Source organism: Bombus terrestris, chromosome 1, assembly GCF_910591885.1.
Source record: "Bombus terrestris chromosome 1, iyBomTerr1.2, whole genome shotgun sequence".
In the NCBI taxonomy this organism is placed as follows: Eukaryota; Metazoa; Arthropoda; class Insecta; order Hymenoptera; family Apidae; genus Bombus; species Bombus terrestris.
Genome location: NC_063269.1, coordinates 14,141,282 through 14,156,441, shown reverse-complemented (window position 1 = coordinate 14,156,441; position 15,160 = coordinate 14,141,282). Strand labels below are relative to the sequence as shown.

At 33.7% G+C, this 15,160-nt stretch overlaps 1 protein-coding gene across 6 annotated transcripts in view; it reads right to left on the bottom strand.

The window, feature by feature from the left end:
• The window catches only part of LOC100643722 (protein eva-1), a 324,599-nt gene that overhangs the window by 198,767 nt on the left and 110,672 nt on the right, over window positions 1–15,160 (bottom strand). For all 6 annotated transcript variants that reach the window (XM_048409136.1, XM_048409158.1, XM_048409153.1 and 3 more), the window contains exon 2: window positions 9,389–9,765. In XM_048409136.1, coding sequence (XP_048265093.1) covers window positions 9,389–9,491 — 103 coding nt within the window. In that variant the 5' untranslated portion in view covers window positions 9,492–9,765. The remainder of the gene's footprint in view (window positions 1–9,388; window positions 9,766–15,160) is intronic.

Below are 15,160 nucleotides of genomic sequence, written 5' to 3'. Positions count from 1 at the left end.
TAAGATATTTTAGAATTTTGATAGGAATTACTGGTACTTAATTATTACAAATATTTGCTTGGCTTAGATGGATTAAGAATTAAGGATATACGTAATATTCGAATAGTCAAATTACGCTCAATTAATGTGAGTAGCTAAATTATATAAATTTTTAAATTGGTAAAAATTATTTAACATAAAAATTCGAATATGAATGAAATTCGGATCACCAAACTATCTGTTTGCAATTATGCCAAATAAAACAATTCAACGATACCTATAAAAAACCAGTGAAGGCTGTAAACCTAAAAAATTTGTTTATTTTTTGCCCTTTTGTCTATTTTTGAAAATTGAAAGCCTACAAATGAAACATAAAGCCCTCACAGACCTACATTTGTACTTTATATAACATATTTCTCATTTAGCATACCGAGAAGAATACACTTGGAAAATTAGGTGGCTCGATTCAGATATGGCCCGTATCTGTGCAGCTGTGTGTTGACTGATTTCTAAGCGTTACATAAATGTAGAGCGATATTTCCATCTGGCGGGTGTAAACTTCGGCATCAGCTGAGAACCTGTTCGGGACAAGTTTGAAGGGAAGGAAATTCGGCGAAGTTATTAACGCTTGACACAGTTCTGATGTTTCTGTTGCTGCGTAACCATGAGTACAGGCTAAACTGCGGGAAAGTAGCAAACAAGCAATTTCAGAAACTGGACACTGACAATCGCCCAAAGAGAATACTGCCTCTGAGGCATACTCCTCGCATGAATAACAATATTATGGTCAGTTTCGGCTGCAATATTATATGTATATCGTTACCCACCGCACAGTTTATTTTCTGCTCAGCATTATCGTACATTTTTCCTTTTCCCTCCATAGAATCATGTTACAAATTACTATTTCTTTGTATCCTTGCACCAGGAAACTTGAATTTACAACGTTGCGAAAACAAAGATTCAGGAATCTTTTTTAATTTGAAGAAGTAATATTCTCTTGAATATATTCATTAAAATAATTTTTGTAGAAAATTGAAAAACTAAAGTTTCATTGTTATAAGTTAATTTAATTTAAAATAAACGAGGTTTATTATGTACTATAGTATAAACTAAATTAATTTCTATTCATTCTGTCTTTATTTATCTTTAAATGAAATATGTTGACATATATCTTAAAGTTTTGAAAAAATATATCAAACACTTGTTATGTTATTAAACTTTACTTGTATGTTTTCAATGAATTAATTGAAAATTTTCTTTCACTCGTGACCATTATAAAATTTCATTCGATTCCTTTCAAGAATATTGAGAGCACGATGTGGAAATAATGAAGAATCAGTTTTTATTGTCAAGACGAAACGTATCAGAAAAGCTTTAAACATGATTTTAGATTACCGCACATAATTTCCCATTGTTCTATGCTTTATATACTGTTGCTTTCACTCAGAATAAATCCAAAGTTTCCTATCAGTCAACGTCAAATCATACACTAGTAACAAATTATACAATTATCCCAAACTTAAATTCATCACTTTCATTCCTTATAAAAGCAACAATAAATCAAGTACCCCACATCCAGTAAAACCAAAATCATCTATTACATCTAACTCTTCTACCTTGAAACTCAACAAACTAAATCTCTGTTTTCTTCAACAATTTCCTTTAACAATGTATAAGCAATTACAAAATCTCAAACAATTTGCTAAAACAATTTCCACCAAAATATCATATAAAATAGAGATCTATTACTGTTTACATCTATGTTTTCACATTTTTGTTCTGCATTAAATTTGAAGAAATTCGTTCGACGAAACAAGAACGCTATGGAATTACAAAAACGTGGACAACTGGTTAACCGTTGGCTGGCTCAAAGAACTATCGTTAACATCGTTAAGACGAAATCCCTATTGTCTCTGTACGTTGCAAGAGTCACGAAGAAAGACTATTAATCGCGGTTTTTCTACCGCAAAGCAAGAATATCTGAAGAGCGAGACGAATCATCGCATTTATAATTACCTCAACGTCTTAGGAATATCTTCACCGGCTGTTAGATCCAAATGGCTTCTCTCGATCCCCTCGAGCGGATTGCACAAAGGAAACACGGCGAGCAGCCGGGAATCAAATGAGAGGCAGGTAATTAAGCGGATTTAGGCACTCTCAGACACGAGCACCTAACACCTTTCCCGTTTAGCCGCCGCGCCGTGCCGGTTCAACCGCCACTCGTCGATTAATTACGGAAGATTACGTTTAGCGATGAAACCGTCCCCATTTCTCCCTTCCGTCCTCGACCGCGTTTTCTTTTTCTTTCCAACCAAGTCTTCGGGGATTATCGATTCTCGAGGTCGTCTGCCGTCTATTATTTGTCCATTCAATCTCGTGGAATGCTTATTTTAAGCGTTTCCGGTGTTAGATATACAAAAATTAGATTTCATGGTATGTACAATGGCTACAAAAAGTATTTGCACATATCTTTATTTGTCAATGAAGCGTTTTTTATCAGGCATTTCACTTTTATAGCATCAAATTTTGTAATCATATAAAAATACTACTAAAAGATGCCAAATTTAATATATTTGGATTTAATTGATTAGTATATAAATGTTATAATAAATATAATAGCGCGAAAACATTTGATCATTTTGTATTTGATAATATAGCGTTAAAATGTCGTTGCAGCATCAATGAGATCGAAATCGAATGTATCCTATAGTTTCTTAAATCGTATTAAATACCTTGTTTAAAATTAAGAAAAATGATGTAACTGTATCCTAGAGTAATACATTTTACGCAATTGATTCAGTTGGTATTTCGGCAAACGACTAACAACAAAATGAATAAAGGGCAAGAAGTAAAATAAGAATAAAGGATAAAGCGTAGTCGTTTCGCCATAAATTCGAAACCATTCGAGCTTGGAAATTGCGATATATACCCATAGTTCTTCGATACACAAGATTGCATACTAAAGTTCTATAGAGACGAAATTCCATTTTGCGATACGATTTTCTTCATCGATTTTCCGTTTCTTAGGCAAAATGCGACAGAAATGGAATTTGCACGACGCAACTAGCTCGGAATAGAGATTTACTTGTAGCCACGTGAAATTCCATTTTTCTATGAAATTCCGGTGAAATCAATGTAAAAATGTTCTCGCTGTAGCATGGTTAGAGAATAATGTAATATACTAATTTTCTTCTAAATATAATGTTTACAATAAATGTCTTGTTGTGTTGTAATATTATTTACATTGAAATGTAATTTCATTTACATCCCCAGATTGGTTTCAAACTTATCCACTGTAGCCATGGCAATCGTGTCTGATTACAGTGCTGTCAAGCAGTTTTATATAACACACACGGTATGAGCATATAAGTTTTCAATATTAAATGTTCAAATACTTCTGTGATTTAGTGTTGCACCATCAAACCATTCATCATCCCTTAACTTTTAAACATTCCATATCCTTGCAACTATGTAATATTCGTTAAATCATTCGTAAACCAACTGACAGCGTTCGATTAGGAAGAACGACCTGTGACCACTGGATCTATCAACTAATTCTATCGTAGCATGATTCCAGCTCACCGAACCGTTCCATCGCGTAGAGAAATTTCCTTGACGTAGTCGAAATGCAATAGAAACGACATCTGCATGACAAGGCGCGATTCGAAGCGGCAGCCGCGAATTATTTACGGTGGCAATGTCAGCAGGTGGCCACAGCTCACCTCCATATATGATAAAGGCATTTGTCATCGTCCGGCTTTCGCCTTCGATTATCGATACATCCTACCACGGTCAATAGATGCATCCTACAGATAGTCGAATATGTATTTATAGTGATGAATTCTGTTATCTGTGTATATATATATATGAATTCCGTTCGTGTTATTTCTACGTTTTCTTTCCTCTTTTCCAATTCCCGCTTTTCATCGTCCTTCCACTTCTTCCATTCCTCTTTTCTTTCACTCTTTTCCGCGATACCGGTCTTCACGATGGCTGGAAATAATTTTTCATTCAATGTCATTCTTCGTTATGAATCTTGTTTCAGCCCGGTATAATTCCTAGTTGTAGCTTCTGATTTCATTTTTGTTTTCCGGTATTGACGATTTATTTCTTGGAGGAATTTTGCTTCGTTACACTTTGCCACGGTATTAGACTGTTTGACTCATGTATTATTAGGACGACATTTTAAGTTGTGTTTGAAGTCGTAAAGATTGAAATAAAATTGAATTAGTTGGAATATTATAATCACTTAGTAATGTTTTAAAATTACGGAAGTTTTGTTAAGTGGCTTTGGATGAATCATAGAATTAATTTTTTAGAAGTACTATTCTGTAATATACATGTTTTAATGTACTTCCGACAGTTTGTTTTTAATATAATAGATACAGGAAAAATATTTCTTTAAAGCATTAGTATTCTTTTTATGTCCACCAGCCTTGGCCTTATTTTATTCTCGTAAAAATGTGCCAATTCATATTCAGTAAATAATTTTATTTCCTATTATTCTTATAAAAAATTTTAATGAATCTTCAATAAATAAATATTGAATAAATAAGGTAAATTCCACTTACTTTATCCATTACTTTCTCTATTCTCTCATTCCACTCAAATGATCAATAACTTATCATTAATAATTTACCAATAATTTACCATTTTCCTCCATTATGTTGTAGCAGTCATCCATTGGTCTTCCATCATCTCTTAAAATTTCACCTTAAAATATCTACATTTTCTCCCACTGCTTTCAACCCTATTTCACGGCATCTTCTGCTCCTCCCCCTGATCTAATCTCATCCCTCCGCGCGTCCATCTGTCTCTATTATCCCGCATCCATCTCCCGCGCCTATTCTCTTCGATCCTAACCGGCCGTTGCTCGCCATGAAAACCGATAAAAGTTATTAGATTCTACGGGTAAGTAGTTCCTGGTGGATTCGGTTTCCGGAAATGAAGTCTGAAACTACCAACCCCGGAATGGTTACACGCGTAAAGAGCACCAAGTAGGGTAGCGAGGACAAAAAGCATCTATCCGCTCCCGCTTCACTTTTCATCGGGCGATGGGTAGAACGCAGAAACTCAGGCAACCTCTTCATTGAGATACGCGATCGATTCTGCTGCTTTCATCGGTTGTATAAGAGGCGAGCTATGGATTTTGTCTACTGAATGTCTGATTCCCACTTGGCCCTTTAACGGGAAAACAATTTACTCAACAAAAATTGTGAATACAGTATTGGAATGAAAATGTTATTGCGTGTCGAATATTGTAAAATTGACGCTTCAAAAAGATTCTATACATATATAAGGTGTTTCATTTAACTTGAACGGCTTAAATAACGCAAAAGATTTTCTTGAGATCATCACTTTTGCCTTTAAATAAAATTAATTCAAATTGAATATCCTTATCAACATAAAAATTCCTTTTAAATTATTCAAGAATTCTAAAAGAATTTGAAATTCTTCTTTCTTTTGTTATTGATTAGTACTTTCAAGCTATGTTTACATCTGTATTTGGAACTTCGTCGAATTTGCTATGTGTCATATTGTGTATCAATTCTGATGTATTATATTTGTTATCTTCGTCGCATACTAGTATATGGTCACATAACTTATCATTGACTACCAGAAAAGATTAATTTATTACAATTTGGCCAATGAGATCTGCATTACAATGAATACTACAGATCATGAATAAGCTTTGACTTCATCGTGTTCATTTTTCTTAAAAAGTATCCAATTTAAAAAAAAAAAAAAAGAAAATGTCAGTATATTATATTTTCTTTTTCAAAATTATGAAATTTTTCTGAGACATATAACAATGCACTTGTCGATCAGTAATATAAACGAAAATAATCAAATTATATTAATTCATTCGTTCGTTCGACTATCGATCGATCATCCACAACAATCCAACAATCTTCTCTGTAACATTTTTCCTTTTCTAAACTGTTCAATCTGAAGTCCTACCAACCTCTGAACCGCAACAACGATTCTCATAAAATAAAGACCCATGCAACTTGTAAATAAAACACGAATGATATGAATCATAGTCTGTATGACAGAAATCCCTGACTTTTAAAATACTCCATCGAGACCAATCACAGGTTTTGCGTGGCATGAGCAAACGTATCAACGTGGCTCACCGCGATATCGAGCCCGATCAAAGCAATCGACGATCTGCGATTTTTGAGATGATCACCGACTGGAAATAGAGGATCGCCTGTAAACCTGAAATCGACTGTTCCCTGTCCGATTGTTAATCATTTTTCGAGAGGGCCCCGACGCGAACCAAGCACGTTTCTACCTTTTTTTCGTAGATGTTGAGCCATGCTTCATGGCGGATTCGCTCCCCTGGATTCCCATCGTATCGAATGCTGGTCGAAATCGATGCAGAGATCCGGGAAAGATATGTGTGTTCCTATTCCCTGTTGCGGACTTATTGGACGAGGGTAATCGTGGATTTATGTGGGCCGTTTAATGAAATTTGTGCTTTTTGCCCGATCGAACTGCTTCAAGGCTGGATTTCAATGGGGCCACTGAATATATTTCTTTGTTTTCACTGGTGATCGCTGTGGAATTTTCGCTTGAGACGAGTTCTATTTGACGAATGTTCTTGCTTGTGAGGAGATATACTTTGGTTATCTAGCATTGGAACTGTAGTATATTTGTTAAAATACAACTTTGAAAGATAAGATTTCATCTATGTAATTATATTAATCGAAAATAAGAAATTCTAATTTCATACGAATTGTAAGTTCAACGTACCTATCTGGCCATTAAACTCGTACGATATATAAAGTGAGTATCGATATGATCAACCGACTTCTATTTTAATACTTTCGAAGTAATTCTAAATTTATAAATTCTTTGCACTACCATAAATAGGAAATATCGATTTATTTCCAGATTGAGAGCAACTAACTACAGGCCAATATTCTTCTATTCCTGTTACTACATGGTGAAGCGTTAATTAAAGTAAACACCTGGTGAATAAACGAGGTAATAATAAACAGTCATATTAACCTATTTATGTGAAACGAAGGAAAATCACATTTTTCGTTTTTCGAGTATTGTTGAGGTTAAACCAAGCGAACAAATGTGGCGATATTTATGTTAACGTTTCCGTATTATAATTCTCGAAATAACTGACGTTATATAAGCGAATAAAAAGCAGCCACTTCTCGCGTGCCTGGTGATAAATCATTCTTTATGGCAGCACTTTGCAAGAATATTTCTTGTAGAAACATCCGTGCTTCTGCACGTAAACTTTTAACACGCCCCCGCTTACACACGTTCTCTAGCAAAATGAAATGGTTTGTTTTAGAGTGCGATATACAACATAGAATTTGCCATATAACATTTGGAAAATCATAAACAATTTCAATTCACGTTTGTAAATTCTTTAATTCTTAACAATACTGAAATACTGTTGGAAGCATAATATAAGTAATCTTTTTTTTTATCAAAAGTTTCATATAAAATAGAATTCAACCTAGAATATATTTTTTACATTATATGTGAAAGTTAATTTTTCTATTTCTTTAATTTATGAAGTCTCCTCGAATTTTTTTTTCTCGTCGAAATAGGGACAACAATCGAATTTCCTTAAAGGACACAGGTGCGATCATAAAAACGAAGGAACGAACGCAAGATAAACGATTCGAGGGAAGGTGGTTTAAGAATAGCAACTGGCAGAAATAAAGGATGCAGAATGAAATGCCGAAAGGCGAGGGATATCTTCGCAACGAAACACTAGCAAAGCTCCAGTGGACAGCTGTACCCATGACCTCGTGATATTAAATGCTACGGAGAAAGGAAAGATCAAGAAGCAAGCGAAAGGGGTAGCTGAGAAATGAGATTCCATAACAATCTTTTCACGGGCTTGATAGCATGATTAGTTAACTAAGTGCATTTCTTTTTAATTAAAAATTCAACATTTGTAAATTTCTTCGAAATTAAAAATTTCCACATTTCCTCAAAATCCAGAAGACGAATCATACGGACATAATTAGACTATCAATGTTCATGAATTTATGACAAATTTAAAGATGCAGAAAAGTACGAAATATCTACAATACACAAAAATATATACCACATTAAAGGTATACTATTTCGTAATGTTAATTAACACTCATTATAATATGATGCACATGAATAGATTTCTATTTACCTTCGATTTCTTCAATTCTGTCCATAGAAATATAGATTTGCATACAAATTTGCGGTGTAATTATAATCGTCGAGCGATCGACGAAAGTAGAAAGAAAAATATATCAACGCGAACGTACGCGCGTATAAATTGTTCGGCGATATAATTGTGCAACGTGACGATTCAATCAGCGCAGCAGCTATCCAGTCGTGTTAGCGCGTCTATGAATCGCAACGAGAGACGAAATTCTCGCGTTTAAATGGCAAATGCAGCCTTTGTTCGATATCTCGTTCGTTTTTCATTTCTCGCCAAATTTCCGGTGTATGCAATATAGTGCATTCAGTTCAACTGTTTCATTAATTCGCGCGGCAAAGTCGCGTTTTACTGTTGTTCATTAATGAAACGCGTTTGTTGCAGTAGACATGTTAGCGATATTAATATTCGTGATGATGAAATGTTTACAATCAACTACCATAAATATTATAATACAAAAAATAGGAAGATGCGATTCTAGTTGGTCTTGTCGGAAAAAAGGTTGATAAATTCTGTTCGATGTGATAAATCTGCCTCAAGAACGAACTGCCAAGCAGAAGAGTGATAAATCTGCCAAACATACAGAAACGATAAATCAGGATTTACATTTACATTTGGATATGGATACATTTACACTTACTTAGTGCATTGCAAAAATGTTAGATTAGATTAATAAATCAGTAGCGCGAATAATGCAATGCACCAATGAAAATAAACTTCTCAAAGAGGAAAAATAATTTTCTGAATAGAATAATCAATGAAAAAGCTATTGAACAAAATGGTCATATTCTATAGAAAAATTCAAAAGTATTTAGATGTTAGAATGGTTTACAGATTAACAACCTAAAAAATCTAGGAATTTTATATAATGAATTATTCCTTCCTCCGCGTATATTTTATCAAATAATGAATTTTCCGTTGCAAGTCATATAACTCTTCGTTATTAATACACACCACAAAAATGTCGGTTCTGAGTCGAAACAAAGTTCATAATTTACCAAAGGAAAATGTTTCAAAGAATTCATATAAATTTCTCCATTTTCCGAATCACGAATATTCATCTAATATTAGTAATTTTGCGTTTCATCGTTTAAAATTAAACTTCATTATCAATTTTCCAAAAAATTTCATCTCGCAATAAAAGGCAACTAACATTTACCGCGGACCGAAAGTGAAATCGTGTGACCTCAGCCGGGAAACCAAAGGCACAAATACAATAAGAAGGTGATTTACCCAGATGATCCTGTTCCCTCTGAACCTTGCCTGGTTCGACGATCAGCAGACACCAGATGGACACCAGGGACACTGACGAAAGCAATTTTCCCAATATTCCCATTTCTCTTCCTCCGAGCTTCCGTTTTGAAGCGATGAAAACACGGACCTTGCAGGCACACACGCGCGCGCGCACACGGAAATGTCAAATCAGCCAAGAAGACACTGACTTTCGTCTTGGCCGGGTTAATATTTTCTCCATTCGTTTTCTTTTCTTCTTTTTTACTTTTCTTCACCCGTCAAATCGTCGCGTCGTCCCTCTTCTCTTTCTCCGGAATTCTGCAGCACCCTTCTGAGTCGCAAGATTGAACCGAGGTCCATTCACAGAACAACGCACACTGCAAAAGAAAGAATGACTTTTGTCACGGGACGTGGTTTACGATAATAGAAAAATCTAAATTATGAGTGGAGATCTTTGAACATTTATGAATTGTTTCCTTCTAAGTACATATTGATATTAGAAGATTGTATTTAAATATTAATATTTTTGTTTCGATATCTAAATGTCAAATACATAGATATTGAAATATCAATATTATATAATATAATAATATAATAAGTATTATGTCATTATATAAGTAATGTAATCAATTAGTAATGCAGTTTTTTACATTCTTTATAATTGTGCATTGTTTTTCGACTAAATCTTCGATCTTCTTTACATAAAATGTCTATAGTACCAATTGCTATAGCTTTATTGAATTTAAAACTAAATATAAACTATAGGTTGAATTAAATTTAAAACTATAGAAAATTGTGCATTATTTGTAAGATTATAGATCTTTTTATCAGGAATTCTGTAAAGTTTGTTACCATTATCAATAGAATCAATAATAGTTTTGGAAATTCTACGAATTGTTATGAACTCGAAGTATTGAGTACTCATATCAATCAATATATACATATACGTAAGTTATTCCAAAATAAATAAATTTGGTCTTCAATGATTTTAGACAATTTCTATGAAATGAATCGTATTACTAAGCACAGCAGAGGATTTTCATGGATCAAAATTTACAAGATTTCCATGAATAGCAATACGCAGGTTTGTCTCTCAGAATAAATTTTTATTCCATCGAAGAAATTTAGATTTAACCTGTATCACTGCTCAAGCGCGTAAATAACAAATACTGCAGGTAGAATCGGAATCCATGAAAAAATAATATATGAAATGAAATACAACGTGAAAGGTTTAGATTCCAAAGCTTCTAAATACATGAAAAATATTCGACTAGCCTCGAAACGTTTTTTTTTACAATCCCAATACTGCGAAACATATAATTCCGTGTTGTTTCAACGTTGATTTACCACGTATGCACGAGACATATTGAAATGTTTATTTGTACACGAGAATATTTCCTCCTGTATTTTCTGATTTTTATAAAAATATATGCCATGCAGATAAATGGACCTGCAAAATATATACCGCACGATAATACGATAGGATAATTCGCCGTGGAAATACAGGAGAAGTATATTAATACATTTTTCTCTAATTTGCACTAAACATTTATTTTCATTAGTTAACGAATCATTTGACATTAAGCTAATGCTGAAGATTAACGAAGAAGTGAGTTACAAATGGATATGGGAATACGCTGCTCGATAATGCGTAGCTATTTTATCAAATTTTCCACACCTCGTAAATGCACATTGTCCTTACTTCATGCGTTTTTCAGACCATGATTACAATGTAAACGGAAGAAAACCATTCGAGAGTAACGAAGAATAACGCGAACGCGTTAAAATCTTTTAGTTTCGCACGCCTGCATCCGGCACCCACGATAATCACGTTTAATGCGTTCTTGTTTTTCGGCTCTTCCGAATATTTGGAGTAACGAAAGGTTTAATGGGCTAACTTTGGTAATAGGATTACGAGACGAGATGACTATGCGTTGTTCGAATCCGTAATTTGATTCTGTGTAAATTTTCGTCATGCGTTCAGTGATGCTCTACCGGAATCCTCAATTTGCACATTATTGATCTTTCTCGGTGTTTTAGCGTACGTAGGGATTGTAGATAATATGTAAGCTTTAGTAATCTTTCTATAATTACAGGAAAGAGATAGGGAGGAGTATCGTAATTTCTATTTATAACGAAATTCTTAATAGAGAAATTAAATGAAAACCAAGTAAAGTTTTCTTTCAAATGTATATCAAATTTTCAATTTTCAATTACTCAAGTTTCCAATCCCTAAATTCCAATTTTCGACTTTCAATATCGGATTTCAAGCTTTTAAATGAATTATTCAATATTTAATCAATAATTTTAATTGAATCAATACTGTGAAGCCATTTGCTGCTATTTTAACTTCGGGATACCTTTTCAAACTACAAAGTATAGTAATTAATGTTTATAAAATCCAAGTAAGGAGAGAAGAAAATCAAAGTTAAATTATTATTGGCAATAATTATATTGCGTGTTTTCCTTGGAGCGATTGAGAAGACATCAGTGTATGATGTCGATACAGTTGAAAATGACGTCGGTACAGCCGATGTTGATTTCACGTCGAGGTACAGCTTGTGTCGTTGATTACGTTCCGCGAAAATTTCATACGTCCATTTTCATTGCTCGAGCGCCACGAATATCCGGGATTTCGAGCGAAATAATAGAAACGTCGATACAAGGAAACCGCTCTAGTGGTTTCCAGTAAAATCTTCTACGAGACGTTTCCTTTTATTTCTGGAATTTTCGCAAATAATTCGAACTAACAAACGAAGCGTTACCATGCAGGTTTATCACTTTTTAATCTTATCAATATCGTAATGTCTAAAAAAAGAAATGAAAAATATTCCTAACCCTCAACTGGATCATAAGCGGTCAATAAGAATTTAGGTTAAGTTATTTTTACGGTATCTTTTTATAATTTGTATTCTTTTATTTTTATATGATAAAACACATTTGATTCTATCGACGCACACATTGCGGTTCTTTTATTTAAGTAGTGCAGTTGATACACTTGTTGCATTCTACTTTCTACTTATTTAGACAAAGTGATTTAGAAAGACAGACAAAGCAGTGGACATTATGTCGAAATGAACATTATTACTTAAAATGATGTATTTGATACGCAATATTTTCAATCAATAATTTTCTCAAATTTGTATTCATACACAAAATGAAAAAATCTGTTATATTACCGCGCGTATTATTAAATTTCGCGTATAATCGTTATGCACAAACTTCATCACAAATATGACGAACCTAAAAAGAAACCATCTGAAATTCCAGCATCAGTCCCGTAAAACAAAGTGCGTCCCTTGCCATGCTAGAAACATAAACAGAGTGTCATTAAACTGAAATGAGCTCTTATTAACTGATTCTATGAAGGAAGCTGTAACTCACACTAAACCTCTCTCTCCATTATTTTTCTTTCAGATAAAGTACAATTTCACACTTAGAAAAAGGAATAAAAGGAACAACAAAGCGTTTTAAAAACGACATAAAAGTAGGAGAAATTCTGGTTGCAGGTAGAAGGTCGTGACATTAATTTCGACGGCAATTCAACGTTATAAAATCGGCCGCACGAGCTATGGTGGACCAGGAAAAAAGGGCGAAATAGAGAACGAGGCTTTCTTGTTCTTCATTGGAGCGGGAAAGTGAGCCCTACCCCGTGCTTTTAGAGCGCGAGTAATTCACTGCTTGGAGAACTCGTCCCTCGAGGCATTACTATGACGTATTCGCGGAGACGCGCTCTCCCTAATGAGATTAAAAGTTACCAGGATTCCAGCAGGCGGAGTGCATTAAACATATTAAACGGTGACCCGACGCGCATTATTCTCCATCACATATATTGCCGATAAATGTACAACGGACGTAACCAGGATTCTCATATTATATTTAATTTAAATTACGAATAGTGATATGTTGCTTTTTCGAACGTGCCACTTTTGCTTGATAGCTTTTTAATGCGCACATTCTGTTGTGGTTTCGAGCGAATGATGTTTTGGTCATATTTGTGTTCATTTAATTCACATTTGTTAATGTGAAATGTTATTAGGGGATTTTGAAAGCTTTATCTTACGCTATTACAACTGACGATTATCGATTTCGTGTCATGTATGAGCCGTTCAGATCAGCCACTTTGATCAACTTCGTAAAATGAAAAGTGAGTGAACGATAATGAATTTTGATGATGTTATAAATAATGATTCTCAAATTTGCCTCAGAATTTGCTATTATTTGTATCATCCTCTTGAGATAAGAGAACTAATAGAAATAGGTGAATAATATAATTTGTTGAAAATGACAACGTGAATTCATGTTCGCCCTCCACATGCGGATGCGCTAATTACAAAAAAACAGTAACTAGAAGATCGTTCTAGATGCAATCGATAGACTCGATCGATAGTTTTTAAGATGCTCCTTTGCTTTTTTCCCTAGTCCGTGTAAGTGTGTGCAATAAAGGTTTTTTAGGTTCAGAACGGTGTGATAGATTTATCCGTACAATATAGTAATAACTATTGTGATCCTACCTCTGAATATAGAAATAACAACATAATTTATACATTCTCAAATTCTTATTTAAATTTTTAAAAACTCAAATGTTTAAATTTTTGCATGGAGAAGAATCTTATGACAATCCCAACAAGTGACAACGACGCTTAGATCGGCATTCTATTCATGGAAAATTTACCACAGAGGATGCATCGACGTTTCTTTCGATTTATAAACTCGCAGTCTCCATTCACTAGACAATAATCCAGGTAAAGAAAAAAAAGACGTTACGGTTAGTGAACTGGTCTGCCAGCTTTTCATATGCCTGAAATAATAAAGATCTTCCACGTAGCATTCTCCCCTGATATAAATTGTATAAATATTGACGCTGTTCACCAGGACACCGTCTCAATCACCGACAAGGGAAACAACCCTCTTGCTTTCTTCCCTGATCTTCGATCCGATAGAACGTTTTCTTCTGGAATGTTTGGCGAATACTGCTGTACTAGGATGAAGCATCAACGAAGCAAGTGGCAAGTTAAACGATGTTGACTTGTGGACCGTGTAGAAACTGCTTGTCCTACGTTTAACGATAAGAAAGGTAAATTTTTTTCGGTTGTATGTAGCATTAAGTATGTGTATATTTCTTTACTTATGTTTAGACTTTCTTTTATTTTTAGAAATATCTATTAATATATTAAATTATTTATAATCTATTAAGTGCCTATTGTACCTATTGTACAATATATCTATTTGTGAAGTATATCTATTAAATTCTACTCTAAAATAGTTGAAATATGTTAGAATATCGAATTTCTATGAAATTGAACAAATTATGTTAGAGTAAGAAATATAACGATATACTTTTAGTTAGTAACTGAAATAAGAATTGATATTTAAAAGTTGATGTTATTTTCCATTTTATTCTGCAACGATGTGAAAATTTTCGTCGGTGCACATTTTTCATTTTTATTATTACTCGTGCAGATAAAAAATTTGCGCGTGAAACAGCAAAAAATAGTGCCGTAATTTCTTCTATATACAAATACTAATTTATGTCATAACTACGCTCTCTCAACACAATATTCACATTTTTCATTCGTAATATGTTTGTTATTATTAGTAATGTTTATGTATTGTATATAATGTTTATATATTAGTAATGTTTTAGACATATACTTCCTTCATATTTAAAATTTTGAATAGTCTCAGAGAATCTTTCGTAAATTAAACTACGTAAAATCCTTCGTTTTTAAAAGACAATTAAAATTATCACAAAAGGCAAAAGTTTAATCA